This window comes from Punctularia strigosozonata, assembly GCF_000264995.1.
Source record: "Punctularia strigosozonata HHB-11173 SS5 unplaced genomic scaffold PUNSTscaffold_6, whole genome shotgun sequence".
Classification (NCBI taxonomy): Eukaryota; Fungi; Basidiomycota; class Agaricomycetes; order Corticiales; family Punctulariaceae; genus Punctularia; species Punctularia strigosozonata.
This window is the reverse complement of record NW_006767438.1, coordinates 848,115-874,664: the sequence shown is the minus strand read 5'-3', so window position 1 is coordinate 874,664 and position 26,550 is coordinate 848,115. Positions and strand designations below refer to the sequence as shown.

General features: G+C 53.5%; 12 protein-coding genes across 12 annotated transcripts; 6 read left to right on the top strand and 6 right to left on the bottom strand.

Moving 5' to 3' along the window:
* Positions 1-381: 381 nt before the first annotated feature.
* Positions 382-1,438, top strand: PUNSTDRAFT_134172 (uncharacterized protein; the record flags this gene model as incomplete). The annotated part of the gene is made up of 2 exons (XM_007383633.1): positions 382-598; positions 654-1,438. The coding sequence occupies 2 exons, from the start codon at positions 382-384 to the stop codon at positions 1,436-1,438; spliced, it is 1,002 nt and encodes a 333-aa protein (XP_007383695.1).
* A 435-nt stretch (positions 1,439-1,873) lies between these two features.
* PUNSTDRAFT_143637 (uncharacterized protein) lies at positions 1,874-2,655 on the bottom strand (the record flags this gene model as incomplete). Its single annotated transcript, XM_007383632.1, has 3 exons — positions 2,590-2,655; positions 2,077-2,532; positions 1,874-2,020 (listed from the first exon to the last, which is right to left on the bottom strand). Exons 1-3 carry the CDS (start codon positions 2,623-2,625, stop codon positions 1,874-1,876), a joined length of 639 nt encoding a protein of 212 aa, XP_007383694.1. The 5' UTR covers positions 2,626-2,655.
* Positions 2,656-3,264: 609 nt separating this feature from the next.
* PUNSTDRAFT_44475 (uncharacterized protein) lies at positions 3,265-4,302 on the top strand (the record flags this gene model as incomplete). The annotated part of the gene is made up of 3 exons (XM_007383631.1): positions 3,265-3,294; positions 3,353-4,087; positions 4,147-4,302. The coding sequence occupies 3 exons, from the start codon at positions 3,265-3,267 to the stop codon at positions 4,300-4,302; spliced, it is 921 nt and encodes a 306-aa protein (XP_007383693.1).
* Positions 4,303-6,244: 1,942 nt separating this feature from the next.
* Positions 6,245-7,173, bottom strand: PUNSTDRAFT_143636 (uncharacterized protein). The gene is made up of 3 exons (XM_007383630.1): positions 7,118-7,173; positions 6,605-7,060; positions 6,245-6,548 (listed from the first exon to the last, which is right to left on the bottom strand). Exons 1-3 carry the CDS (start codon positions 7,151-7,153, stop codon positions 6,402-6,404), a joined length of 639 nt encoding a protein of 212 aa, XP_007383692.1. The 5' UTR covers positions 7,154-7,173; the 3' UTR covers positions 6,245-6,401.
* Positions 7,174-7,413: 240 nt separating this feature from the next.
* On the top strand, positions 7,414-9,768 carry PUNSTDRAFT_102533 (aldehyde dehydrogenase). The gene is made up of 12 exons (XM_007383629.1): positions 7,414-7,510; positions 7,558-7,603; positions 7,659-8,121; positions 8,175-8,319; positions 8,380-8,484; positions 8,534-8,632; positions 8,685-9,063; positions 9,125-9,259; positions 9,316-9,327; positions 9,384-9,435; positions 9,488-9,534; positions 9,587-9,768. The coding sequence occupies exons 3-12, from the start codon at positions 7,685-7,687 to the stop codon at positions 9,637-9,639; spliced, it is 1,464 nt and encodes a 487-aa protein (XP_007383691.1). The 5' UTR covers positions 7,414-7,510; positions 7,558-7,603; positions 7,659-7,684; the 3' UTR covers positions 9,640-9,768.
* Positions 9,769-11,201: 1,433 nt separating this feature from the next.
* Positions 11,202-12,380, bottom strand: PUNSTDRAFT_102532 (uncharacterized protein). The gene is made up of 6 exons (XM_007383628.1): positions 12,296-12,380; positions 12,194-12,214; positions 12,017-12,121; positions 11,593-11,945; positions 11,386-11,539; positions 11,202-11,335 (listed from the first exon to the last, which is right to left on the bottom strand). The coding sequence occupies exons 1-6, from the start codon at positions 12,326-12,328 to the stop codon at positions 11,270-11,272; spliced, it is 732 nt and encodes a 243-aa protein (XP_007383690.1). The 5' UTR covers positions 12,329-12,380; the 3' UTR covers positions 11,202-11,269.
* A 552-nt stretch (positions 12,381-12,932) lies between these two features.
* PUNSTDRAFT_102526 (aldehyde dehydrogenase) lies at positions 12,933-14,845 on the top strand (the record flags this gene model as incomplete). Its single annotated transcript, XM_007383627.1, has 9 exons — positions 12,933-13,375; positions 13,432-13,580; positions 13,638-13,738; positions 13,795-13,893; positions 13,949-14,330; positions 14,390-14,536; positions 14,593-14,644; positions 14,693-14,739; positions 14,793-14,845. The coding sequence occupies 9 exons, from the start codon at positions 12,933-12,935 to the stop codon at positions 14,843-14,845; spliced, it is 1,473 nt and encodes a 490-aa protein (XP_007383689.1).
* A 10-nt stretch (positions 14,846-14,855) lies between these two features.
* On the bottom strand, positions 14,856-16,530 carry PUNSTDRAFT_87079 (translation initiation factor eIF4e). The gene is made up of 2 exons (XM_007383626.1): positions 15,320-16,530; positions 14,856-15,259 (listed from the first exon to the last, which is right to left on the bottom strand). The coding sequence occupies exons 1-2, from the start codon at positions 16,496-16,498 to the stop codon at positions 15,065-15,067; spliced, it is 1,374 nt and encodes a 457-aa protein (XP_007383688.1). The 5' UTR covers positions 16,499-16,530; the 3' UTR covers positions 14,856-15,064.
* Positions 16,531-17,545: 1,015 nt separating this feature from the next.
* Positions 17,546-18,663, bottom strand: PUNSTDRAFT_134164 (uncharacterized protein; the record flags this gene model as incomplete). Its single annotated transcript, XM_007383625.1, has 3 exons — positions 17,546-17,770; positions 17,830-18,573; positions 18,634-18,663. 3 exons carry the CDS (start codon positions 18,661-18,663, stop codon positions 17,546-17,548), a joined length of 999 nt encoding a protein of 332 aa, XP_007383687.1.
* A 624-nt stretch (positions 18,664-19,287) lies between these two features.
* On the top strand, positions 19,288-20,310 carry PUNSTDRAFT_52406 (uncharacterized protein). Its single transcript, XM_007383624.1, has 3 exons — positions 19,288-19,352; positions 19,410-19,865; positions 19,922-20,310. Exons 1-3 carry the CDS (start codon positions 19,317-19,319, stop codon positions 20,066-20,068), a joined length of 639 nt encoding a protein of 212 aa, XP_007383686.1. The 5' UTR covers positions 19,288-19,316; the 3' UTR covers positions 20,069-20,310.
* Positions 20,311-22,209: 1,899 nt separating this feature from the next.
* On the bottom strand, positions 22,210-23,816 carry PUNSTDRAFT_134162 (uncharacterized protein; the record flags this gene model as incomplete). Its single annotated transcript, XM_007383623.1, has 5 exons — positions 22,210-22,227; positions 22,288-22,302; positions 22,417-22,803; positions 22,856-23,725; positions 23,784-23,816. The coding sequence occupies 5 exons, from the start codon at positions 23,814-23,816 to the stop codon at positions 22,210-22,212; spliced, it is 1,323 nt and encodes a 440-aa protein (XP_007383685.1).
* Positions 23,817-24,782: 966 nt separating this feature from the next.
* PUNSTDRAFT_134161 (uncharacterized protein) lies at positions 24,783-25,325 on the top strand (the record flags this gene model as incomplete). Its single annotated transcript, XM_007383622.1, has 2 exons — positions 24,783-25,163; positions 25,224-25,325. 2 exons carry the CDS (start codon positions 24,783-24,785, stop codon positions 25,323-25,325), a joined length of 483 nt encoding a protein of 160 aa, XP_007383684.1.
* Between the last annotated feature and the right edge of the window lie 1,225 nt (positions 25,326-26,550).

Below are 26,550 nucleotides of genomic sequence, written 5' to 3'. Positions count from 1 at the left end.
CGGGGAACGCGGCAAGAAATACAGTAGCGTTGATTGCTCCTTCGGCAACACCCGACCTCCTCATCGGTTGACTGTTGTCGATATTCTTCTCTATGGTGTTTCTAGCACGGTCTCTAACTGCGGCTGGTCTACGCTCATTGAGCTACGGGGCTCTGCCTCGGCGACGGAGATTGTGTTACCCCCTTTCCGCCCGAACCCGTCATCCCGCCTTCCGCCTCCGCGCCTCCATCCGCCTCTCATCCGTCGATCGTCTAGCAGTGTGAAGGCCCCTGTCTACCATGAGTCTATATAAGTCGGTACACTTCAGATGATAGAATTATTTCCAGTTCTCCCTCGGACTCACCCAAACATATCACCACTCCAGCAGCAGCAGCAACCGTCATGCGCCTTACTTCCACAAGCTCGATGCTTCTCGCCTCCGTCGCAATCTCTTCCGCCGCTGCTATGCCGCTTTCGCCCATTGTTGTGCCGACGCAGGACGTCGCCGCACTCCTCGGGCTTACCTCTGCGTCCTCCACTCCATCATTCGCATCCTCCGCAAGTGTCCCCACCCGAGGACCCGCGCTGCACAGGAAGAAGCGCGACGACGCCGGATTCAGTAAGCCTCCGCCGCTTTCCCCCTCATGTAGCAATGTTCTTACGGTATACTTCAGCGCTTGACGACCCTGACACCAGCTCTGTCCTAGGTGCACAAATGGGTCTCCCGGCCTTCATAGAAGGCACAGAACTTGAGCCCGCTGCCGCGATCCCGATCAATAGCTGGATGAGGGCCCACTCCACCACGTTCACCACCCAGTCGACTGCCGCCGCCGTAAGCACGGCCTCTAGCACGAACCCACTATTTCCTACTCCCGATCCTGCCTCCGCGGCAGCTACGGTGGTGACGACCCCATTGCCCACCAACACACCCGATACATCCATACCGCAGGTCACGCCTTCCGCATCGGCGTCCGCTTCGACCGACAGGGAAGGTAACGACGACTCACCATCCCCGCAAGGTGGCGGGGGCGACACTGGCGACGACGACGACGAAACCGAAGAACCAGATGTCGGCGGGCTCATCGACGACCTCAACGTTTTACTCCCTCCCAATCCGACCACCGCCATCCCGTTCGCAGCGACCACACCTCCCTCTGAGTTGATTGGTGCAACGCCGACGGTCGCCTCCCAAAAGATTGCTCTCGAGGATATGGTCGACGAAGCGCTCGCGATGCTCGAGGGCATACCTGACGAATTGATATCCACACGGGCCTTGCCCACCTCGCATCCCATCAAGTCGGCGGTCGCGGTCACCTCCGAGCTGTACGGCGTGCCGACCGACACTTCCGAGGCGAACCCGGAGTACACCGCCAACGAACTCGTGGTGGACATGGCCGACATACCTCATCTCACCTACACGGTTCTGCCCACACATTCGGTGGCTGCAGCGGAGAGCTGATCATCTTCATTATGTTATCACATTGCTTTGTCGATACTACGGTTATAATACGGGGGCTGGCCTCCTACATACCACGGATGTATTGATGGATTTATACCAATAAAAGCTATGCCCAAGTGAACTATCTCGTAGAGACAGGCGGCGTCCTTCGGATTCGTTGCAGGAGTCTGCGAGACACGGTAGGTAACACGACAAGATGGCGACAGTACCGAACGCAGCGACTAAGATAACACATTCGACTACTTTCATCCGTCCTTTCATCGTGTAGGCTGGTGGGTGCTCAGCGAGGTTTACTGGTATTACGCCAGCACGAACACACTTGCACATCAGGACAATACATAGAACAAAGATGGAACATAATCATCCATAGCAAACGGGACAGAGCAGCGATAACAGCGAAAGACGAGGAACGCGAACTGAGATCTTGCTGGGGAGCTAGGCCCACACGGTGTTGGGCTCGGTGTCGAAGGACGCGTACCTTTGTATGAGTTCCTCGTCCACTGACTCAAACTCCAAGTTCTGATTTCCGTCTTCTATCTTCAAGCGCTGCATGCGTGATTCGACGGTCTTGGGGATCGGGAGCTACAGTACAGACGTTTCAGGTAAGCGAAGTGTTGCAGACGGAATCCAGAACTCACCGTCTCAGCGGTCACCGTTTTAGGAGTATCATCATCCCAATACCAAAGGGCTCGACAATCGGATGGGAGTCCAAGCTCGGCCTTGATGAAGCTGACGGCCTTCTCGTCTTCCTCCGACGAACGATACCTCCGGTGCTTGTTATAGTTCGTGTAGAGGGCCACCGCGTTGGTATAGCTATGGTGTGTAACCATAGTGTGATATAACTTGACTTTGCCGCGTTTCGCGATATCGCTGACTACTTGCCCTACGCAGCTGATGACAGACAAGGCGATCTCTGCGTCATCGAGAGGGAGTATCCCATGCTTGATGCCATATACGCGCAAGTGCTCGAGGGTAACGCCGACTCCGTAGTGGAACACTGGGCATTCGTCCTGGCGAATACCTTTGCTACACATCCAAGATGGAATGCGCATCAGCGCTCTCCGATGCTTGATCAGGAATTGGAGGTAGCTTTCCTAAGAACATACATCTCGTTAAATGGATCACTGAGAGTGTTGGGTAGGTAGCTTTACCGTGTATATCTGTTCGGCATCGGTGACGGCCGCCATCGTAAGTACTGCAGGATGGATGAAGACGGTCAAATCGTACGCGGTGTGGCGAATATACCGCGATGAGGCTTTTACTTTAATATCGCGACTTATGGGCACGTGACTGTTGTTGAATTTCGATTGTTCGACTGTTTTCGGAAGTCTTGTTGTCCTACATAGCGTGCTTCCTGCGCTTCCTCATATCACATGAGAAACTAGCCGGAGCCCTCCAAGGAACTGCGCGACAACCTGATCAGGAACAGATGTTTTTTCCTCTAAATATCGAGAATAACATGCCGCATATGCATTCGGATTCCGTATAGGAGCAGGAAAATCACCCTCAAGCACGCCAAACACGGTTCTGCAATCCATTGTGGGCCCCTTGGAGTGTAGAGTACGTGCATTCGACGTCCTCTTCCTGGCTTTACCCGATCTAGCAATAGGTCCAGTGTTGTCCGAAAACGCACCGGTGCAATCTTACGCCATGCTGTTCCTACGAATGGTGACGAAAGGGGGATTTGGTTTATGGCCCGGTTTGGTATACACGGATGATCGATAGACTAAAGCCGACGTGGGCTCGCTCGCGTGAACGCCACATAGAAGTCAATGGCGTATAAAATCCCCGTGGATGTCGCGGTCCTGGCTCTCATATTGAACACAATGAACGCTGCGATCACTATCGATGCGAACGTCGGTCTCAGTGATTTGTCTTATTAAAGACTCAAGCTAACGGGTGCACCCAATATAGGTCTACTTGGAGGAGTTGCATACTCTCGTCAGATGTGTCGAGAAAAAGACCACCGAGTTCGGTTCATATGCCTTCGTAGATCGGATGCTTGGCACTTGGGCGTTGTCTGGTCGTGTCATCGGGAAGAGCGGCGTCAAGGGTGCTTTCTCGTTCACTCCGCAACATCGCATGGCCACGGGCAATCCACTTGAGACCGCCACACCGGACTTTGCGGCACTCATGTACACGCTCAACAACGGCGTTGATCGAGATGAGCTCGTATTCTTATGGGAATGCAAGATCGATCTGACCCTGAAATGGTGGACCCCCAGCTCCAAACTGTTCGAACAGCGCCTGGGCCAAAGTACCCTTGCACACCTCGACCAGGTTCAGAGGGCAGTAGCTGTAGCAATCAAGGTCTATAATCGCGAGGTCGACTTCCGCTCGGTTTACGCCTTCCTGCGGGTCAACGCGCACTTCACCCTGATGCGCTTCAAGGCCATCCCGGGGAAAGCTGCTAGTGGCGGAGCGATTCTTCTGGAAGAATTCGGAATGCAGATGGAATTTGTCTACTTCGTCGAACCGATATTCGAGGGTGACTTCCGGACGAATCTGCGCCCGAGCCTCGCCTTTCTACATGCCCTCGAGGCGGCAACCCTCGAGGCCGCTGATGAAGGCCTACGGTTCCCCAGAGATAGCTTTTTCGCGGTACCAGCGAACGCCAGGCATAAAGCAAAGCCGACAAGGGGAATACACGTGAGTACTCGCCATATGTTCATGCCTGTAGTTCATGCATACTGAAATCTGTTGTGAAGAACGCGGCAAAGGACTTCTACGTGAAATGGCTTACGCTCCAGCAGGAAAGTGCTCGACGGAATCAAGAGGAGATGAATATATCCGCTACGACGGCGGTGTCGAGCAATGACAACTACGTACCAGAGGACTTGGGTTCGGACAACTCAGACGACTAGGTTAGAACGTGGTCGTATGGTTACAGGTAAAGTTCGCGCGAAGCGACTCGCAGTTGACGTCGTGGTGCTGGGTTCCATCCATATGTCTTCTATGTTTGTTGGATATGATCTGTCGCCAGCTATGTGCTATCGTATATCCACGCTTCTCATGATGATGATTCAGTGGAGATTATATAGCCTGGCCCGTCGCTCTGCTCGGGTCTGACAGTTTTCAACACGGCATCGTGTCCGACGATACAGCGGTTTCAACTTCACAATATAATGATTTTCTCTCCAATAATCATCGTTGAATATGGCAGCTTCAAGCGTTGAGGATGAAATGTGGGCCTATCAGTTTCTATGCATGCCCTGATTGCGGCGTGCCGATGACTCCATATACTCCTTACACAGCCCGGAGCACATTGATAAATACGCCGAGTTTTAGAGCGCAGATACTACTATCCACGTTGAGCGATTAAGACGCGTGAGCATGTCATTTGACGGGGCTTGCATGAACCGATTAGAAATCGATGAGACAACGACGACAGCAGATTCAACGAGCAAAGTTTCCGACGACATCCCAAGCCTCATTTAGTGAGCGCTCACTGAGCACTGTTTCACCAGACTTACGCTAGCAACGACAGTTGCTCAATGACGCCAGGCCAGGAGAACTAATTCGAAGCTCGATCGTTGATAATAGAAAGAACAGGGCGGCAACAGCAGCAAGATACGAGGAACCGGATGAGCTAGGCCAGCATGACTTGGATTTTGGACCCGGTGTCGAAGGACGCGTACCTTCCTGGGATCTCTGCGTCCACGGACTCGAATCTCGGGATTTGACTTTCATCCTCGACCTGCGAACGTTGCATGCGCGCTTTGACGGCCTTGGGGATAGATAGGAACAATGATAGATCTGTTGAGATCTAACGAGATTTTGCATATGAAGATCAAGACTTGCTGTCTTTCGAGTCACAATCTTTGGAGTGCGATTTTCCCAGTACCAGAGGGCTTGCTAGTCAGGTGAAAGTTTGAGCTCCGCCTTGATGAACCTGAAAACCTTCTCACCTACGCGCGACAAGCAATGCCGTACGTGCTTGTTGAAACTCCCGTATAGTGCCACCCCATTGGTATAGTTATGATGTGCGAGCTTAGCTCGATATAGCTCGACGTTGCAGCGTTTCGCGATATCTTCGACTATTCTGTCCAGGCGGCTGATGACAGCCAAGGAATTATTCGCCTAACTCGCATTCCATCAAGTCGGCGGTCGCGGTCACCTCCGAGCTGTACGGCGTGCCGACTGACACTTCCGAGGCGAACCCGGAGTACACCGCCAACGAACTCGCGGTGGACATGGCCGACATACCTCATCTCACCTGCACGGTTCTGACCACACATTCGGCCGCTGCAGCGGAGAACTGATCATGTTCATCACGCTATCGCTTCGCTTCGTTAATGCTACATTAACACTGCGGCTGGTCTCCTACATACCTCGGATGTACTGTACTTTTACGACCGTAAGTTCGGCCAGGTCGGAGGGGGACAGGGGACACGGGCCAAGTTCGGGGCCGTGGGAAGTTCATCCGCAGCCTTGCCCGGGGGACACGTGCTTACGAGGTCAGATTTTCTGATCACACGGTCAGATTTAAGACTCTCACGGTCAGATATAATGTGTCCCGGAGGCTCGGAGTGCCAGGGACAGGGGACAATAAGTTCGGTTCGGGTGCCCCGGGGACGCGGGACGAACTTACGGTCGTAAAAGTACAGTATTGCCAGTTATGCATTTATTTCACTGCAAGCTGTGCCCAATAGGGAACTACCACAAGGAGACAGGTGACGTCTTCCGGCCATGAGCCTGCGAGACACGGGAGGTACGTGGCCCTCAGTACAACACGTTTGAGAGAAATACGGCGACAAGGTGGCGACAGTAACGACATCCGTCCTTTCTTCGTATAGACTGGTGGGTGCTCAGCGAGGTTTACCGGTAGTACGCTAGCACGGACACGCTTGTACATGCTGAGGATACATAAAGCAAAGATAGAACATGATTATCGATAGCAAACGGAACAGAGCAGCGATAACAGCGAAAGACGAGGAACGCGAGCTGAGATTTTGCTGGGGAGCTAGGCCCGGCCGGTGTTGGGCTCGGTGTCGAAGGACGTGTACCTTTGTATGAGTTCCTCGTCCACGGACTCAAACTCCAAGTTCTGATTTCCGTCTTCTATCTTCAAGCGCTGCATGCGTGATTCGACGGTCTTGGGGATCGGGAGCTACAGTACAGATGTTCCAGGCAAGCGAAGTGTTGCAAAGGGAATCCAGAACTCACCGTCTCGACAGTCACCGTTCTTGGGGTATCATAATCCCAGTACCAAAGGGCTCGACAATCGGATGGGAGTCCAAGCTCGGCCTTGATGAAGCTGACGGCCTTCTCGTCTTCCTCCGACGAACGATACCTCCGGTGCTTGTTAAAGCTCGTGTAGAGGGCCACCGCGTTGGTATAGCTATGATGTGCGACCATAGTGTGATATAACTTGACTTTGCCGCGTTTCGCGATATCGCTGACTACTTGCCCTACGCAGCTGATGACAGACAAGTCGATCTCTGCCTCGTCGAGAGGGAGTATCCCGTGCTTGATGCCATATATGCGCAAGTGCTCGAGGGTAACGCCGACTCCGTAGTGGAACACTGGGCATTCGTCCTGGCGAATACCTTTGCTACACATCCAAGATGGAATGCGCATCAGCGCTCTCCGATGCTTGATCAGGAATTGGAGGTAGGTTTCCTGAGAACATACATCTCCTTGAATGAATCACTGAGAGTGTTGAGAGGATAGCTTTACCGTGTATATCTGTTCGGCATCGGTGACGGCCGCCATCGTAAGTATCGCAGGATGGAACAATCAAGTTGTACACGGCGAATATACCGTGACGGAGTGATAAACTGATGTACCATGCATTGCTAGCTATGAAATTGTTCCAATGAAAGTTGTGCCCAACAGTGAAGTATCACGTGGAACCAAGCGCCGCATCCGTTGTACTTGCAGGACTGCCAGGAGCCGAGTCTTCGTCGAGCATTTCTCAGCTATATCTGCGCATCGTCCGCCATAACATGGACATCTCTGGCTGGCTGTAACGCGAGATATTCAACTCCGGTACAATGGCTCTGCGTTGGACAAGGATTGTTCACGGGAACCTGTCGGAGGCTTCCAATGTTACCCTGAAGCCCTTCTAAGGTAAATCAAACATTCTCGAGGCAACTTGGCTCTGAAGCCATGGCTAGAAGGTCTTTGACCGTGGGGGCTGGTGGTCGCTTCTTTGCCTTCGCGGTACGTCACTGCATTACAGCATCGCATAAGTACACCCAGGCTGAACTCAGCGAAGGCTTCCTGCTGACGCATACAGCAACCATGGCTCCCTTCACGAACCTGTTCATTGACGGTGAATGGCGCCCTTCCAGTGATCAGGGCACGTTCGAGGTGCGCAACCCGTACTCGAACGCTGTCGTAGGCACCGCTGCCTCCGCGACGTTGGACGACTGCAAGGATGCCGTGGAAGCGGCTGGAAGAGCCTTCAAGTCATGGGAGCACACGTCGTTTGCGGAGCGACGAAACATTCTCCTGAAGGCCGCTGATATTTTTGCGACTGAGAAGGTCAGGAAGAAGATCGTCCACACGATGACGGAAGAAACGGCTGCCGTGCAAGAGTTCGCGGGGATCAATGCTTTCGTTCCTACGGAACAGCTGCAGCACGTAGCTGGTCTCGTAAATGACCTGAAAGGCGAATCGTTCCCTTCACGAGTCGCTGGCGGGCATGTTATAGCTCAGCGGCGCGCAATGGGAGTTGTGTATGCCCGGTTCCTCTCTTTTCTTGCTCATTATCAACGGACGTCACCTCCAGTTACTCTATCGCGCCATGGAATGCGCCAATCATTCTCACCGTACGCGCTGTGGCATTCCCTATCATTTGCGGCAACACCGTGGTGCTCAAGTCTTCGGAGTATTCGCCAAGAACCCAGGCCATCGTTGTGGAAGTGTTCGAGGAGGTTCGTGGTGTGCACAAAGATTGGAAAGCATGGACCGAGCCATTGACACGTATACGCAAGGCCGGACTGCCCAGGGGCGTCTTGAACTTCGTTTCGTCCTCCCGGGAGCAGGCAGCAGCTGTGACATCGAATATCATCGGCCATCCACTGGTTCGTAAGATCACAGTGAGTACATGTTGCTATCGAATGCGCGCTGAAGTTGTAACGTCTTTAGTTTACAGGCAGCGACGTAGTTGGTAGAAAGATAGCCACGGAGGCGGCCAAGTACCTTAAGCCTTGCGTGTTTGAACTTGGAGGGAAGTCTCCTGCGGTGGTACGCCTTCTCCCTCCTTCTGTCATTCAGAGTATTGAACAGACTGGTGAAGGTTCTTAAAGATGCGAACCTGGAGGAAGCCGCTCGCGCAATCATCTTTGGCTCGATGTTCAACTCGGGGCAGATATGCATGTCCACCGAGCGCGTCATCGTGCAGAAGCCCGTCGCTAAGCCCCTTCTCGAGGCCATCACGAACGTTGCCGCGAAGTTGAAGGCTGGAGATCCCTCCTCCGACGCGAGCGCCAAGCTGTCCGCTTTGTTCGATGCCGGTTCGGCGCAGAATATCGTCAACATGATAAGTGAGGCGAAAGCGGAGGGAGCGACTGTGTTGTTGGGTGATGCTAAGAACGTCGGGGCGGTCGTTCAGCCGCACGTGGTGACAGGTGTCAAGCCCGGGATGAGGTTATGGGATAGGGAGTCGTTCGGACCTGGTTCGTTGCTTGACTTTGTCACACCAACGATCGACTCGTCCTCACCCTGTGACTATTGCAGTTCTGGTGTTCGCAGAAGCGGAGACTGTCGATGAATTGGTGGACCTCGCCAACGCGTCGGACTATACATTGGTGGCTTCCGTTTGGACCAAGGACATCAATACGGCGTTGGACGTTGCAGGCCGTATTAGAGCAGGTAAGCGTCGATTGCTCTCGATCTGTCTTGATCGCTGAATATATCCTATTCCTCAGGTTGTACGAGCGGTTCGTTCTCTCCATGTGTTCGAACACCTGAAGATGATATTGACTGTCCCGTTCAGTCAACGGGCCTACGTTTCATACCGAAGAGCTGCGCGGAGATACCGGTTTGGGGTGAGGACATCGAATCATATCGCTGCACCCCTGCTAATAGGACCGCTTCCAGCGGGGCAACTGGCTATGGGCAGTTCGACGTTGCCAACTTCACAGACGGTGGGTAGCAATTTATCATACGGCCCCGACATTCTGATACATTCTCCTGTAGTGCGCATGATCGTCGTCCACCCTGCGCACCGTGAATACCCCCTGGTTGGCTGAACGCGATGTTGAGCGTCCCTGGACCATCTTAGCACATCGGACAGGTGGCGCTGTTGTTCTGGCCGATCGTGGTTTCGTGCAGGGTCCGTATAGGCAACACCAGTACTGATTAAATATGAAATCCATACCAAGCATCACTTATCCACGTTTGTCGTTCAGTCTCGTGCGTCTCGGCCCTCGGACTTCTGGTGAAGGCTTCGTATCACCTTTTAGTGGATACGGTGAAAGTTGCATTTTGGCGTGGCGTCGATGCTTACAGGGTGTCGCAAGCTATCGATATCAAACAAACATGTTTCGTTGAAGATATGTACTGGCAGGTTGCCTTAGCCTCCGCAAGGTGAGAGAGTCAGAGACTCTTGCAACGCGCAGGTACGCGGACACATCACGTGCCCGTGATTCGCCGCGTTTGTGACCTGTTTGTGGCCTTCAGTCAGAGTCCTCTACAATGTCATCCTATGAACGACTGGGTTCATCCTCGCATCACTGCGTTTGCCGCGACCCCGTTGCATACCTAACATATCGGCTGTTCATCATGCGTTGTTAACCTAAGACGTACCGACCAAGTTGGGTACGAATGCAATTTTGAGCAGGATCTTTGCGGTCTGCCGTCCTTTGCTTTGCAGTCTCTCCTGCCGCGCTGTACACAGCTTAAATCGCTCGTCGCCCTCCGAATGGGGTGCACAGGCCAGAAGGTACATCCATGGGCGACGGTAGCCCTCGCTTTCTCGAGAAAGCAGGCCTTCAAGGAATTCAGTGGACCATTCATATCTATAGTCAGGTTGTCGCTTCTGAACTGTTGCCGTGGATGCCTCGATGATATCGAGCGTCGGAGAGGCAGCAGAACATGCCCATTGACGTCCAGCCCGCACTCCAAGCCTCGAGGTGCGTATGCCGATCACTAAGGTTGTATCTCAGACGCCGATTCTGGTCCTTTCCAGGTTCTTCCACATGTCAAAGATATCGCGTATACGCTCGTCATCATGGGTCTCCCAAGGCGTTGCCGGGGCTAGCTGGCAGCAATTCCCCGATACACGTCGCTCCGGCTTCCGCACGGATACGGTTGTCTAGGTTGGTGGCAGTCCACCTGAAAACGGCACTGGTCCTCAGGTATGCACCAGCAACAAGGCGCATCAGATCAAGTCCAGTAGACTGCGGTCGTCGTGTTCAACTATTCCGAGTGCGCCAATTTTGCCTTCAATGTCGGGGCCGCTTGCACGAACTTCGCCAACGTAAGGAACGTCAAGTCATTTTGGCATATGTCCTCGTAGTACGTGATCCTCGCCATTCTGATTCCGACTATGTCTTGCAGGCTAAATAAGCTGCTGGATTAGGTGGCCATGTTAGACGAGTGCTTTCTTCTGTTTTTCGTGTACATCGCTATAGATCATGCCACACCGAGATCCATGGCAAGATGATTTCCCATCGTTTGATGGGCATAGATATTGTGCGATACTGGCTCCCAGATTCAATCACGCACGAAGGTATGCAGACCTCGCATCTCCTAGTGGCCTTTCCCTGCTCATGATTCCTTTGCTTGATTAGAGAGCATGGCGCTCAAACTGCGAGTCACCAAACGTATTGCATAACTAACGGTCCCAGGTTTCATATACGAACATATCACCAAACCAGCTCAAGCAACTTGTTTCTGCGCCCTAAGATGGCCAAACCTCGTGGCGAAGGCGCTGGTGACATAGGCCTTGGAAGGTGTTCGTCATGTGTTCACGCCGTGTGGTACTGCTCGCTTACCTTGTCGAATGTCTTCAGGAAACTAGGACGCGCTGTGACATCGGCGATGTACTGGTTGATCCTCGCATACTTCGGATCGGTCTGCAATGTGTTGATGAACTTCCGCCCTTCGCCGGGAGGGAAGCCGCCGATGTCGTTCTCGAACATGATCCACCTGCCGGGCTCGTTGTGAGCATGATTATCGCTCCATCCTCAGCATGTGCTCACATTCTTGCGATGAAGGGCAAAAGTGCGATATCCGCCAGCGTGAAGTCGTCCCCGACGGCGTATTTGGCGTCGTTGGGGAGCAGACGCTGCACCTCCTCAAAAGCTTGGAGCAGGGGCTCGTACGACTCTCCCCGCATGCCGAAGGCGTAGTACCTCGGTATCAACTTGGAGGAAACCACTTCCACAAAGAAGCGCGCTCGAGCCCGACTCAAAGGATCTTTAGGCAGGATGGTCGATTCAGGGAACAGGTCCGCGAAGAACTCGACCAACACGAGAGACTCGGCAATCTTCGCCGACTCGGGCGACGGAGTCGCAGGGTCAACCTTGGGACCGCCATAGGTGATCGCCGGAACCTGGCAGGAGAGTACAATGGGTAAGAACTGATGGCTGCCCGTGCCCGTGCGAAAAGACTCGATGCACTGACTTTGCTTGCAGGGTTTATTAGGGGCGCATACCATTCAGGCTTGTTCTGCAGGTCAATCTGGTATTTTTCGTACTCAGCGCCGGCTTCTTCGAGGGCCAATTCGGTCTGCTCCGCACGCCCGAATCACCTCACTGATCAGCAAATAATTCGTATGGAGTTTCCGGTACGCCCACTCACTCTATGCGCGTAAGGACAGATCTAATCAATACATCAGCTTATCGGCGTCGCATCCAGATATTACTTCAATAAGGGAACAATGGGATCGAGGAACGGGAGTACCTTCGCGGTGTACAAGGTGATTTGCTCGGACATATCCGAAAGGTCGGTGGGTGCGATCGCGAACTTGAAATGCGAGTGCTCCCTGTGGATCGTGACCCGGATGTTGAAGTCTTTTGAGATGCGGGGAAAGGTTAGCACTCTCTCCCAATTTGGGATTGCTTGCTAAGAATGGTGCGCTCGCTGAGTAACGATCGGTCTCGGATAACCGGCCCGGAACCGAATTCGCCCACGGCCAGACGATCCCGCGCTCTACTGCTTTGAGAACGGACGCCAGCAAAGAAAGCTACGGTGATTCGCCATGCGCTCCAGGTCAGTGCTCAAGCTCGTCTTATCTTCCCGCAGTTCATGGTCAGATACGGCATTATCTCATGCGTTCCCCCTACAGGCATAACTCCAATAGGTGGGAATTGTGCGCGATCCACCAGGAGTTCGCGGTCCTTGTGACGCCCTCGTTCGCACCGCAGAAACGTTGCTGTATGCTGTATTCTCATGACAATGCCAGCTACGCTTCGCGAAGGGAACTTCATAAAGCTAGCGGCGACTCAGTCTGCGTGTCCCCAGACTGGTGGAACACCCAGGAACCGCGTTTCTGTAGCCGTGCTTATCGAGACCTGACTGCGCGTATCCAACTCAGAAAATGGCATCCATACCTGTCGTCAACTTATTCATCGATGGCGAATGGCGCCCCGCGAGCAATCAAGACACCTTCGAGGTTCGTAATCCGCTGTCGAACGAAGTCGTGAGCATCGCCGCATCGGCCACCCTGGACGATAGTACCGCTGCCGTAGAAGCCGCAGGCCGGGCATTCAAGACATGGGAGCACAGTCCCCTTCCTCAGAGGCGGTCTGTATTCCTCAAGGCCGCTGAGCTTATCGGATCGGAGAAATACAAGGCCAAGATCGTCGAGACCATCAGGGCGGAAACCGCGGCGACGCAGACCTGGGCAGCCTTCGATAGTGCCTACGCAAGAGGCTCGTTGGAGCATTATGCCAGCCTGGTGGCGGATCTCAAAGGCGAGACATTCCCGTCTATTGTACCCGGGGGACATGTCATAGCGCAACGACGAGCTATGGGTGTGATGTAAGTACCTCTTTTTATCACTTCTGTATGGCGTTCATCCGATCCTCGCATTTCAGATACGCTATATCGCCATGGAATGCCCCGATCATCCTGACTATCCGAGCAATAGCCATCCCTATCATCTGCGGGAACACGGTTGTCCTCAAGTCCTCTGAATACTCCCCGAGGACTCAAGCGATCGTGGTGGAGGCATTGCATGAGGCGAGTCCGGACATGGCCATACCTTGATTGGGCTCATGATGAACTCCTATATTCCAGGCAGGTCTTCCTAAAGGTGTCTTGAACTATATTTGCACTGGGCGAGAGAATTCACCCATCCTAACCCCGGCCATCATTGCGCACCCCTTCGTGAAGAAGATCAATGTCAGTTCTTCCGTCCTGCTTCCTTCACTCAGCTCATCTGGAACCACAAATCTCAGTTCACAGGGAGTGATCGTGTGGGTAAACTGATCGCTGCGGAAGCCGCCAAGTATCTGAAGCCATGTGTCTTCGAGCTCGGTGGCAAAGCACCCGCCGTCGTATGTTGTTCTTTTCGATTTACAAAGACCATTGTGAACATGTCCGCACCACAAGGTTCTCGAAGACGCAGACCTGGACGAAGCAGCTCGTTCGCTCGTCTACGGTTCCATGCTTCACTCCGGACAGATCTGCATGTCCACCGAGCGTGTGATCTGCCAGAAAAGTATCTCCAAGCCATTGCTGGACGCCATCTCTTCCCTCGCGGAGAGGCTGAAAGCAGGCGATCACGACAAAGATCCGGCTAACGTCCAGCTCTCTGCACTATTCAACAGCGGGAGCGCGGAGAACGTCGTGAACATGATCAAGGAAGCCCAGGAGGGCGGGGCCGAGGTGGTGCTTGGTAAGGTGGACAGGGAGGGAGCGGTGGTTCAGCCCCACATTGTCAGAGGCGTGAAACCGGGCATGCGTTTGTGGGATCGCGAGTCGTTCGGGCCTGGTGCGTGAATTTTGTACCCTCACATGTACGTTTGATCGATCGTCATGTTTTTGTCATAGTAATGGTGTTCGCCGAAGCTGAGACGGTCGACGAGCTCGTAGAGCTCGCGAATGCCTCAGAATACTCCATGGTATCGTCACTGTGGACGAAGGACGTCAACCAGGCGCTCGACGTAGCCGGCCGCATCCGTTCTGGGTGCTGCAATGGTCCGTTTCATGGACTCCAAGGTCGTTCTTCGAGTGGGGCTAACCTTCGTCTGCAGTCAATGGCCCCACGTTCCACTCCGAGATGATGCGCGGACACGGAGGACTTGGGTGAGTATCCTCTCACCTTATCCTGATCCAGACTGATTATTTTCGCAGTGGTGCCACTGGATATGGGCACTTCGCCATCGACGATTTCACAGACAGTAAGTCCTCTCCTGTTGCTCTAAGCTTTGTTGCTGATGCGCTCACTATGAAGTCCGCATGGTCGTCGTCCACCCACCTCATAGGCAATACCCGCTCGTCGGTTAATCGCATTGAAGTCTCCATAAAAACACATTAGTAATTGGTTTGTCGATGGAATGGCGTATACAATGGTGTACAACAATATGCCTCCAATGTACCGTACTCTTACCCGCACCTGGAGTGTTCGTAGGCACGTCTCGCTGAGACGGTTGCATATCAAAACATTCTTTCATCCATCCTTCCATCCATCCTCTTTATGCCATCGTTCACATCTCTCGTGTGTTTTCAACCCCTCTTCCACGTCCCACGACCAAGAGCACCACCGCCTCCGACACTAAAAGAGCCGAAGGCGCCGCCAACCTGGGGACCTTCGCCTGGGCCCGCAACAGGCGAGTTGCGGAATGAGGGACGGTATGAAGTTTGCGGAATGGACTGAATAGAGATGAACTTGTTGTGGTTGGGTCGATCTTCCGAGTTGTACTGCACGGTAGACGTCAGTGAGGGATCACATCCAAGACCACAGCAGAACTGCGAACGTACCTGGAACTCCAAGCCGATATGGTCTCCCTCGGAGATGTCAAGGATCTTGACGAGCTTCTTGGCGATGCCGTTCAGCTTCTCCACGTCCTCCTTCCCGCGCGTCCAGACCTGTATCCGGTCGACCTTGCTCCGGAGGCTGACGACAGCGCCGCAGATCTCATCACCCTCGTCGAGCTCCTCGCCAACTAGCGCCATCGCAAGCCAGGACCAACACCGATCAAGCAGCTGCGGATTGTTCTTCATCGTCAGCACCCACTTCCCGCCGTTAGCGTTCGCGGGGTCCTCCCACATGGGCTTGATGTTGGCCTTGAAGAGGTGGTAGTTGGAGTTCTTCTCGAGCTTGGACGGCGGCTTGAGCCAGTTGAAGTACCGGCAGAACATCTCGACGGTGTCGATGTTCTCGCCGATGACCGTCAGGCCGGCCTCGTACTCACCCTTCTCGACGCTGCCCGGGCCGAAGCCGGGGTGCGCGCTCGGCGGCTGCTGCTCGCCGCCGGCCGAAGCCGGGGGGAAGCCGCTCTTCTGGTCGTGATAGATTGTCCACCTGTTCTCGAGCGGGTGCTCGCGCGGTTTGACCTTGAGCCCGGGCGTCTTCGGATCCTCGACGAGCTCCGCGTCGGGCGGGCGGGCGCTGCCGTCGATCGAGAGCGTGCGCGCCTTGGCGAGGTGGCGCGCGGCGAGCGCATCGAGCCCGGGAATGCCCTTGTACCCGCGCGGCATCTTCGAGCTGGACGCGGTGGAGGACGTCGACGCGGGCGGCGTCGCCGTCTGCTCGTTCAGCTTCTGGAGGTGGTCGGTCGTGAGCGCCTCGCCGCCGGCCGCTTCTTCGGAGTCGCCAGCCGCCGGGGGTTCGCTCGGGGGAGGGGTGGAGAGCGAGGAGGGAGAGGTCGAGCGCGAGGTCGGGGCCTGGACGGCGACGCTGTCGCTGGCGCTTGCGGCGGTGGAGACGAGCGAGGCGGTGCTCGCCGTGCGCAGGAGGGAGGCGGCGAGCCGGGGGCGCGCCGCGGCGGAGGCAGCAGGCGAGGGAGCGGTGGAAGGGTCGAGTTTGAGACCGGCGGCGATCTGGTTGAGGGAGGGGAGGCGGGTGGAGGACGGACGCTTGTCCGTGGAGGGCGCGGTGAGGTTGTCTTGGGTGGGCGTGTTGGAACGCGGCGGCGTCTGTGCGGCTGGAACCGACATGGCAATCCTACTTCAAATGCCGAGTATACTGTGTATTGTATTGGTCAGTAGGTAAAATCTGTACATGATACGTGAGCAGCGTACGTGTTTCGTATGCTGAGGCCTGTTCGTCGGTTTGACTGTGAATGTTGACGCTACTTCTGCGCGATCTGATAGTCGTATGAACGGCTTTGTCTGTCGTATATTCGTGCGGTAGATGCCCCGAAGCAAGTTACTATCGCAGTTGAAGAGGCCCAGAGACGAAGGTCGAAGCCGTGGACGACAGTCAAGAGACGGCCTCTGCCTCTGCACAGCTTTCTACCGCTTGGTCTTCTCCATCATGACGAGCCCTACTCCGAGCATTCGAGCCTGATCTCTTGATGGCAACTCATGATTCAGCCTCCTCTTCGATCGCCTTGGTATCAAACTTGGGGGCATGTAATGCAGTGGACGCATGCGGATCGTCCTCCATGACGGCCAGGAACCAAGGCGCATATGAGCTGTAGTACTTTACGCAGCGTTTGCTAAGCTCCGGCATTCACATTTTCATGCTTTCGCATTCATATTCTGGGGATTCTAACTGGTGCGCTATGCGATTTTGGCCGCACGGCGGCATGCTGTACTATGAGATCGACGAAAGGCGTGAACCCGCCTCAGGTTAACGCAAATCGTATCTATGTATGCTCCTTCCCGCTCGCGAACATCATTCGTGAACGTCACATCCTGAAGTTCGCCAGAGGCTACATCGCCTACCCGCTCTCACAAGATTGATCGTTGGTCCACACATGGACGATCTGCGTATGTTGACGCGTTTACTGATCAACCACGACCTACAACGGGATGTTTCCTTGTCCGCAGTATGCCCCAGGACTCGAACGCAGTTCCTCAATGTTAGGTTGCTAGGACATCTATACATCGACAATGCTACATTTCCGGGTTTGGAATGCTCAATGCGAGTAATATTGTGACCGGGAACACTGCGGACACTGCCATTGTCAACGTGCTCCGGGTCGTGCGAGTCGTCCTATTCCTCAAATCTCCACGAATGCGTTCTGGCCTAGCCTAGCTCTAGTCGTCCGAGTCCTCGTCTTCGTCCTCTTCCGAGTCCTCTTCCGAGTCCTCGTCTTCGTCCTCTTCCGAGTCCTCTTCCGAGTCCTCGTCCGAGTCCCCTGGTACGTAGTTGTCATTGCTCGAAACCGCCGTCGTACCGGATATGACCATCTCGTTTAGGTTTGCTTGAGCACTCTGCTGCTGCCTCTCAAGCCAGCCCTCGTAGACAGTCTTTGCCTCGCTCTGGACAACAAATGTCAGTACGCGTGAGCTTGCCATATGAAAATGCTACGACTAATCACATGAATGCTTCTCTTTGGCTTTTCAGTGTGCCTGGCGTTCGGCGGTATCGCGAAGAAGGTCTTGGGCAGTTGCAGACCGTCTTCCGCAGCAGCAACGGAGGTCACCGCATCGAGTGCTTGTAGAAAGGCAAGGCTCGGACGTAAATCCTTTTCTATATCGCCCTCGAATATCGGCTTGATGAAGTAGACGAATTCCATCTCCATGTCGAACTCCTTCAGGAGGATCGCTTCACCGCTAGCAGTGTTCCCGGGGATCGCCCTGAAGCGCAACAAGGTAAAGTGCGCGTTCACCCGCAGGAAGGCGTAGACCGGACGGCAGTTGATCCTGCGATCGTAGACCTCGATAGCCAAAGCCGCTGCCTTCTGAACCTGGTACAAGTAGTCGAGTGTACTTTCGCCGACCATGTCGTCTGCCTTCACGTTCCCCTTGGCGACGTCCCACCATTTCAGATCTCTATCGATTTTACATTCCCAAAGGAACACCAAGTCGTCTCGAGCAATACCGTCGTCGCCCTCAGTGATCACAAGTGCCGCGAAATCCGGGATGAGGGATTCAAATGAATTGTCGATCGCCATGCGATGTTGTGGAGTGAACGTGAACACTCCCTCTTTGCCGTTCTTCCCGAAGACGCGGCCGGACATCGCCCATGCACCGAGCATCCGGTCCACGAAGGCGTACGAACCGAACTCGGTGGTCTTTCTCTCCACGCATTTGAGGAGAATTCGCATCTGGTGGAAGAAGACCTGTGTTTCGTGCCATCATCAGTTCGCAGTCTTATAGGAGCTACTGCCAGCAGGACTAACGTTCGCCTCGAGGGTAATTGGGTCGTCCATTGCGTTTGGTACGAGAACAACAAAGGCGGGATATACAGACATTTTATATGCTTCTGAATTCTGTGTGGCGTTCGCGCGAACTGATCCACGGCTGCTTCGTGGTCAATCGATTGCCCCTGTATACTAAACCGGGTCACAAGCCAAAACCCGCTTTTGTCACCTTGACTAAATCCGTACGAACAATCCTGATACCAGACTGTCTTCGGACAATACCCAACGAGCTCGTATTGCCGTACAGGGTAAAACCAGAGAAGAGGATTCATGAGCAGTCCCAGGGTCTGATGCCATCGACGTGCTCGATGGTCTCGAGGTAGATACGGACTCAGAAGCTACGATTCGCCCGCTCGTGGGCGATCGAGTGCGTGTGCTACTCTTGATATTGAAGGTTAAATAACGGTTGTGCAGTTCCCTAGAGAGCTCAGGCTGATCGTCATGGGACATAGAGCAGCGTGCAGTATGCAGTCTAGTCCAAGTCCAGTCTATCGCGATTTCAGCGAACCTCGACAGAAGACAAGACTTGCCGGAAACGGTCAAACAATCGAACATGAACAACAGTCACGTGCGTCTAAGTCACCACCATAAAAGCCCCGAGTGCAACCTCTACACCCACCACCCGCGACTTTGGTAATCTTGAATTGTCCTGCTTGAGCACGATGACGGTCGCTTGCGATACCGAAGCGATATATACGGTAACGTTGTCTCTACCAGAAACTACAACCATTGTAACCCGAGGTGTACTTCTTCAGGAAACCTACCTCCAGTTCGCGGTTAAGCATCGAAGAGCGCTCACGCGCATTTCGCCTTGGATGTCCGGCAAGGCACTTCGCCCGAATGACTGTCCATTGTTCCATTACGGTGTCGGCATCCCCCTTGAGCAGCTCCGCGCATACGGCATCAGGCGTGGGTTGATCCCTCGCGATGAGGCACATATTTCCTTGTCTGTCCTCAGCCGCCTGGACCAGATAGTCAAAGATATCGCGAAACGCTGCAACGGCAAGCTGTATCGTGCCAAGGTCGCTCACTATAGTTATACCAATGTGGTGGCCCTCTACACGAACTACAGCAAGCACTTGCGGCATCGCTCGTCGGAGGAAGATGAGAGGGTCATCAGCTTCATCAAGGCCGAGCTTGAAATCCCATCCGATTGTCGAGCCCTTTGGTACTGGGATACTCACACTCCAAAAACGGTGACTGAAGAGACGGTGAGTCGTGAATCCCGTGCGCAAAACCTTGTTGATATTGAAAGTCTGGATTGCAGCTTTCAATTCCCAAGGCTGTCGAATCACGCATGCAGCGCCTGAAGCTCGAAAACGGAGAGCAAACCATGGAGTTTGAGTCCGTAGACGAGGAAATCATACAAAGGTATGCGTCCTTCGGCACCAAGCCCAAAACCGGCCGGGCCTAGCTCCCTAGCAAGATCTCAGCTCGCGTTCTCGTCTTTCGCCGTTATCGCTGCTATGTTCTGTTTTCTATCGACGATTATGTTTCACCTTCGCTCTCCGAATAATCCTCACGTATAGCTGTATGACAGTGCTGGCGTAATACCAGTGAACCACGAATTGTGCTCACCAAGCGCTGACTAGTTTACGAGATGAAAGAACGGTATCTTCGTCGCTGCGTTCGTTACTGTCGTCATTTCGTCGCCACCCATGCCCATACTATATCTTTCTCCTCGAACGTGTGATATGTTGCGTTTATTGAGGGCCACGTATCTCCATCGCCGGGTTTCACGATCACGGGAACGGACGCGACGCGCATCATTTGACAGCTTCGGAGCCAGCGATCCACCTACCCCGCGGTATTCTCGCCACACAGTACCAGCCTACAGTTGACCCCCTCTAAATCAGCGTGAACTACTACGAGATGGCTGTCAGCGATGCTGAACTGGAATTCAAGGTGGTGATCATTCCTTACTTTCTGCAGACAAAGGTCTGACAAGATATACGATTCCAGGAATCATTCCTCCGATTCGCGGTAGACCATCGAACCGCATTGACGCGCATTCCGCCTTGGATGTGCGACGAGATGCTTCGCGAGGGTGACTGCCCGCGACTCCAATTCGGACTGGGTGTTCCATTCGAGCGATTCCGCGCATACAGCATCAAACATGGGCTGCTCCCGCCCGAGGCGGCAGAGGACGACTTATCGGTCGTTCTCTGCGTTGGGAAGATAGTTAATGATATCTCGAAGCGCTGCAAGTTCAGGTTATCTCACGAGATGATTGCGCACTATCGCTACACCGGTATGGTCGCCCTCTACTCGAACTTCAACAAGCATCTGCGGCATCGTTCGGAGCAGCAGGACGAGAAGGTCATCAGATCTATCAAGACCGAGCTTGGACTCTCACCCGACTCGGAGGCAGTCTGGTACTGGGATGCGGATAGTTCCGACACGGTGACGTTACAGGATGTGAGTTCTGACCTCCGTGTATGGAAAGCATCGTTGATACTCAATGCGTGCGCCGCAGTTCTCAATCCCCAAGGCCGTCGAAATGCACATGGCCATTACAAATACCGCACACGAAGATCAAACTCCGCAGTTTGAATCCGTAGACCCGCAGCTCAAGGAAAGATACGCGTCCTTCGATAACAGGCCCAACATGGTGCGGCCTTAGGTTCACTGACAAAATCATTGACTTCGCATGTTTGTCTGGTCTTATCGTTCGTCATTGCCTCCACTCCAGCGTTCCATCTGTTTTCGACGCTCGGTCTCGTCTTCTGAGATCCTCATGTACGACCATGTGTGTTGGCATAGTATCGTTATACTACGAATGCGTGGTCGTGGCCACGGGCAAGCTCGAACAATAACCCCCTGTCACCCATAGCAGTGAGCGACGCGGAACGAGCGTGTAAGGTAGTGTCGCTTTGCCGATATTTTCGGCTGTATGGTGCATGACACGATGTACTCATGCCCCACCCCTCAGGAATCATGGCTTGCATTTGCAGTGGAGCACCGAAAAGCACTGAAGCGGCTACCGCCTTGGGTGTGTGATGAATACCTGCGCGAAGATGATTGCGCACGGTTTCACTATGGACTAGGCGTCTCCCGTGAACAGTTCCGCACCTATGACCTCAAGCACAAGTTGTTCAAACCCAGAGAGGCCGAAATTGACCTGCTTGTCGTCTGTCACGCGCGACGAATAATTGATCACATCGCCAGACGTGCTAATGTCAAATTGTACTGCGCCATGACATAATACTATTGCTTCATGCGTATGATCGCTTTGTACTCGAACTTCATCAAGTATCAGTCGCATGTGGCAGAAGCGGAGTCGAAGTTCTTCAAGCTCGTGAAAGATGAGCTTGATCTACCACCGGAATTGCAGCCCCTTTGGTACTGGGATGTGGACAGTTCTTACACGATGACTTGGGACATGGTAAGTCCTGGCCTTCTCAATGCGAAGCACTCGTGCCTTGCTGCCGACCTTAGATGCACATGTCATAACTTCCTCCCATTCCAAAGCTGTCAAGTTGCACATGCAGGTAGCACAAACTCAAGACAAAGACCAACAACCCGTGTTCGAAGATGTGGACCCGGAGACACAGGCTAGGTGCGCATCCTGCTCTATCAAGCCCGAAGGAGCGCGGGTTTAGTGTTCCCAGTCTCTCACATGAGCACGCTTACCTCTTCGTCGTGCATCTGTGATGCACAAGACTTAGATGACTATGCGATTTAATTAGGCTACGACTGACTATAGTACCGGATATGGAAGCGTAGAAATCGTGTTTGAAGCCGTTGTCCCTAAGAACTTACTCCTCCATCGCGCACGCCCGCCTGGTCAGTATTTGCAACGTCTACATTGTTGTCAACCTTGGATTCGCCCTGATCCTCTTCTTCATCATTGACATTCTCAACGATTAACACCCTCTTAACCCTCGCGCCCGGGCCCCGTTTTCTCCCTTCGAGCTTCAAAGGTTCCATAAGCGGCAAACCAGTCTTGGATCGCAGTCCGCGTGTAAGGCGGATTTTGCTCGGCGTACATGGCTCTTCTGATTTGTTGCGCCTGCCCCTGAAGTTGGGGTCAACACCGTGCCCTGGATCTACAACGTCTGGGGTGTCGTCACTGGCAACCGTTTGCAACACCTCCAGCTCGTTCGTCAATTGCTCTTGATTAGCGTTCAATAAATTCCGTGCCTCGTCCTGAGCAAGACTCATGAGCTATACTTCATGATCACAGTATTCTGGTACGCACTCGTATATCGTCGGAGGGTTGTCCTTCCGCCTGCTCGTCGTCCGGCAACGAAAAGAATGTTTGGGATAGCTCTAAATGGAACGGCTCAGCGGAAACCACCCAGTGTAAGGCGCCCAGAAAGGGAGCGGTTAGACGGAGATTGGGCTGGTCAATGTTGCGGAAGATGGGCTGTACAAAATAGATGGGATCGCATGGAATACGGGTCGCCCTTTCCAGCTCCTCCGCTAGATTCCTGTGCAAGGGCAACTCTGTGAGTGTAGTAGGTTGCGGTACGTCCTCGCGTTCCTTGAATTCGAGAAGGCTGAAGAACGGGCCCGATCTGAGGAATGTATGGCATGTCTGAGTTTCGAATTGCTTCATCGCCATTTCGGCCTGCCTGCGAAGTTGAGGCAGAGAATCCTTGATGACCTTGCAGGCGCCGTCGTGGGTCAGTCCATCGTCCACATCAGACCAGTTGACGTAAGCTGGCGCGGCTTTGCACTCCCAAAGGAATGCAAGGTGTTTCCTTGGACCGTTCGGCGAGCGAAGGAGAATCAGGCCACCGAAGTCCGGGTAAGACCTGAACTTTTGCTCCTTCTTCTTCTGTTGTTCAGGTATGACTTCCCCTGCCGTTCGCGCCTCGCCATCTCTTTCAGCCTTATTCCCATCCTCGCCCTCTGCCTCTGGCTCCACCTTGTCCTTCACCTTCGACGAGGCTAAGGTCATCTGCGGAAAGATCTGCATGGTCCCCCTGCGATCACCTTCCAAAAGACGCGAGATAGGCCAAGACCAAGTATAGAGTATCTCTCCAACAAAACTGTAACTATCGTGCTCATCGGCGTCCGCTTCGCGTGCATAAAACACGGGATCGCGTAATTTGTCGTAAAAGTCCTAAGTGAGTTACATCAGTCACAATGCGCAAGTCTCCTGAAAAAGAATATCAGCTCACATCCTCGGTGATATTGATCGAGCGGGCCGCCATGAATGAGGTGCTCGCAGCAGGGCAGGCAGGGGTGAGTGTATGTGTATCAAGGGAGCTCTGACCATTGAGAAACGGGAATCGAGTGTTATTTAACCATCGATTCTAACCCGGGCCATGAAAGAGGGCCGTGGTCAGCGTTTGACTACACCGGCCACTGCAAGAGGTCGTGGTTGATGCTCAATGAGAGCGACCTCGAGTGGATCTGCCATAGTCCGAGTGCGAGCCGATGGCTATGGGAAAGATACAGCTAGACCACATACCTGACACTGGCAGAGACCGTTGGCATGAATTCCCGCCTCACCATGGCGAAGCGCCAGAAATTGAGCGGTTCGATGTGCTCGGCAAGGTTCGTCTTAGCGACGGGTTATTTGATTCCAACGCTGACAGAGCAAGTTAGTGATTAGTACAGAAGTCCTGGAGGCTTCAACACGGCGCGGGTGGATGGTAGTGTGGGGTAGTGCTTGCAGCAGGCCATCGGTAGAGGCTAAACCACACTCAGATGTCCGTCTCGGATTACGGCCATCGGTTGATCTTGCTGTCGCTCAGCGAGAACTAATTTGCGGAGATAATACGTGAGTGGTCGCATGCCAAGGAGTTCATTAGCGCAATGTATGAGCCATTGTCCAGTTGCCGGTGGACGTAGGCAAGTTGGCTCGAGGAGGTTTGAAGAGTGCACGTGACCGTGTCGCCTCATTCACATAAAAGGCGATCCTTCGCGTCTTGTTCAACTTGAGAAGTTCCCTCGAGCCACTCGTCCTTTGGCTGTCTTGCCGTTTATCGCTTCAAGTAGGCTGATCCCCATTTTTCGATTTCCTTGCTGCAATGTCGTCAAGGAAAAACCTGGACCCGTGTGCGGTACGTCCAACTGGCTTCATTTAGCTAAGATTTGTCCAAACATGAGTTTAGGGAGCTCGTTACGAATTCATTGAAAAGCATCGTCAAGCCTTGCCACAAATCCCGTCTTGGATGGTTCAAGAAGATGTCGGACCGGACGACTGTCCGCTCTTTCACTACGGCCTGGGGGTCCCACACGACCGACTGGTCTCTTACGCCATCCGCAAGGAGTTCATCCCCGCGGGTGCCACCAGAATGATGACCTGTTCTGATCGCATGCTTCGCAACTTGACGATGATCTGCCGCGCGAGAATTCGTTTGGCTGTTGTCGTGCACCCCATTTACGACTTTGTATTGTCGCTGTACAGCAACTTCTCCCTATGCGAGGATGAACTCTCAGAAGACGACGAAGATGAGGTTATCGACATTCTCAAGCGAGAGCTCAATTTGGACCCGGACGCGGAACCCCTTTGGTACTGGGATATTAGTACTCCAGCGCACGAAAGACTCACGGTACGTCTCTATGAACAACCGCGTTTATGTTTGCTGATTTGTGTTCTTGATGGTGACCAGGTGAAGGCACCGCGCAAAAAGAAAATTGGTCACAGCACATTGCGGGGCCAAGAGAACGAAGCATCGATCAAGACGTCGGGTGTTCGGCCGTCTAACGCGTAGCTGTAAACTCCACCGTCTCTATTCGTCATCGTCCCTACTCTATTATCAGTACATGTGTGACATCTTCCTGTCTTCTGTTAGTTTCGCCACATGTCTCTGGTACGGAGCTTCTGCATATTGAGTTGTTAGGAGTAATTTGTTGAGTTGTCGCGCTTTGATTGCGGGGATACGGGATGAATAATGATATACAGTGAAATTGAAGGCCGGCACGCGTCTTGTTGTGAAGTCTATACTACGATGAGTGGAGAGCGTCATTGATCAGGCCGACGCGTGCGCTACGGGCTCTACCAAACCGAGCATTTGCTCCGCTCTGACTAAATACGCGTAATATTTCTCGTGAGGGACGGCGAATGCTGACCAAGGGAAGAGGTCCTGGGAGCGGCAGGGAGCGGCGTCAAGGGCAACATGTGACGTTACATCTGCCTCTTGTGCATCGAAAGTGCGCGATCGCCTCCAAAATCGAAAACTGCGAAACGTTTCAGTGAATGCTTGTGTAGCGCCGCAAGGCGGTCGGAAGGAATTCAGACTTATCGTTTTCCGTTTCAGTGCCAGGCGAGCGGCTACCAAGCCGCAACGAGGATATTTTTCGCCGAAGCTGCACGAGAACTGAAGTCGGCGATCGCCTCGGAAAATGAGCACCTGTGGAAGGTCTCAGCACAGGTGATCGACTGACGCCGCGATGAAATCCGAAGAAAGTGATACTCACTTTTTTCCGTTTCGGTGCCAGGCATGCGGCTTCCAAAGCCGCGACGAGGATATCTTCTCCCGAAATACGCGATCGCCTCAAAGAGGGAGAACCTGTGGAAGGTTTCAGCAAATGCTCATGAGGCGTCGCAATGCAATCGGTTATCCGAGGGAATTGGGACTTATCTTTTTTTCGTTTCGGTTCCAGGCGCGCGGCTACCCAGCCGCAATGAGAATGGAGATCTGCATAAAGCTGTAGGAATGTCAGCAGCATCAGCGAGTAAACAGGGTAGCCACGACGACAATCCACTACAACTACCCCAAGCCGCTATCTAATGTTTTTGTGAACTGTTAATATCTCGATTTTTTGTGGGATTTTATGTTTTATACCGAAACCCGAGAAGGGAGAGGAGGGGGAACAGGAGCCGCAATCGAGAGCCGAGAGACATCAAAACTTGGTTCTGTCAGAGCGGGCGAAGTAGACGGATCGGTAGAAGATCAGAGAGTCCGGGCGGGGCTTCTGGCAACGCTTCGTCACGTC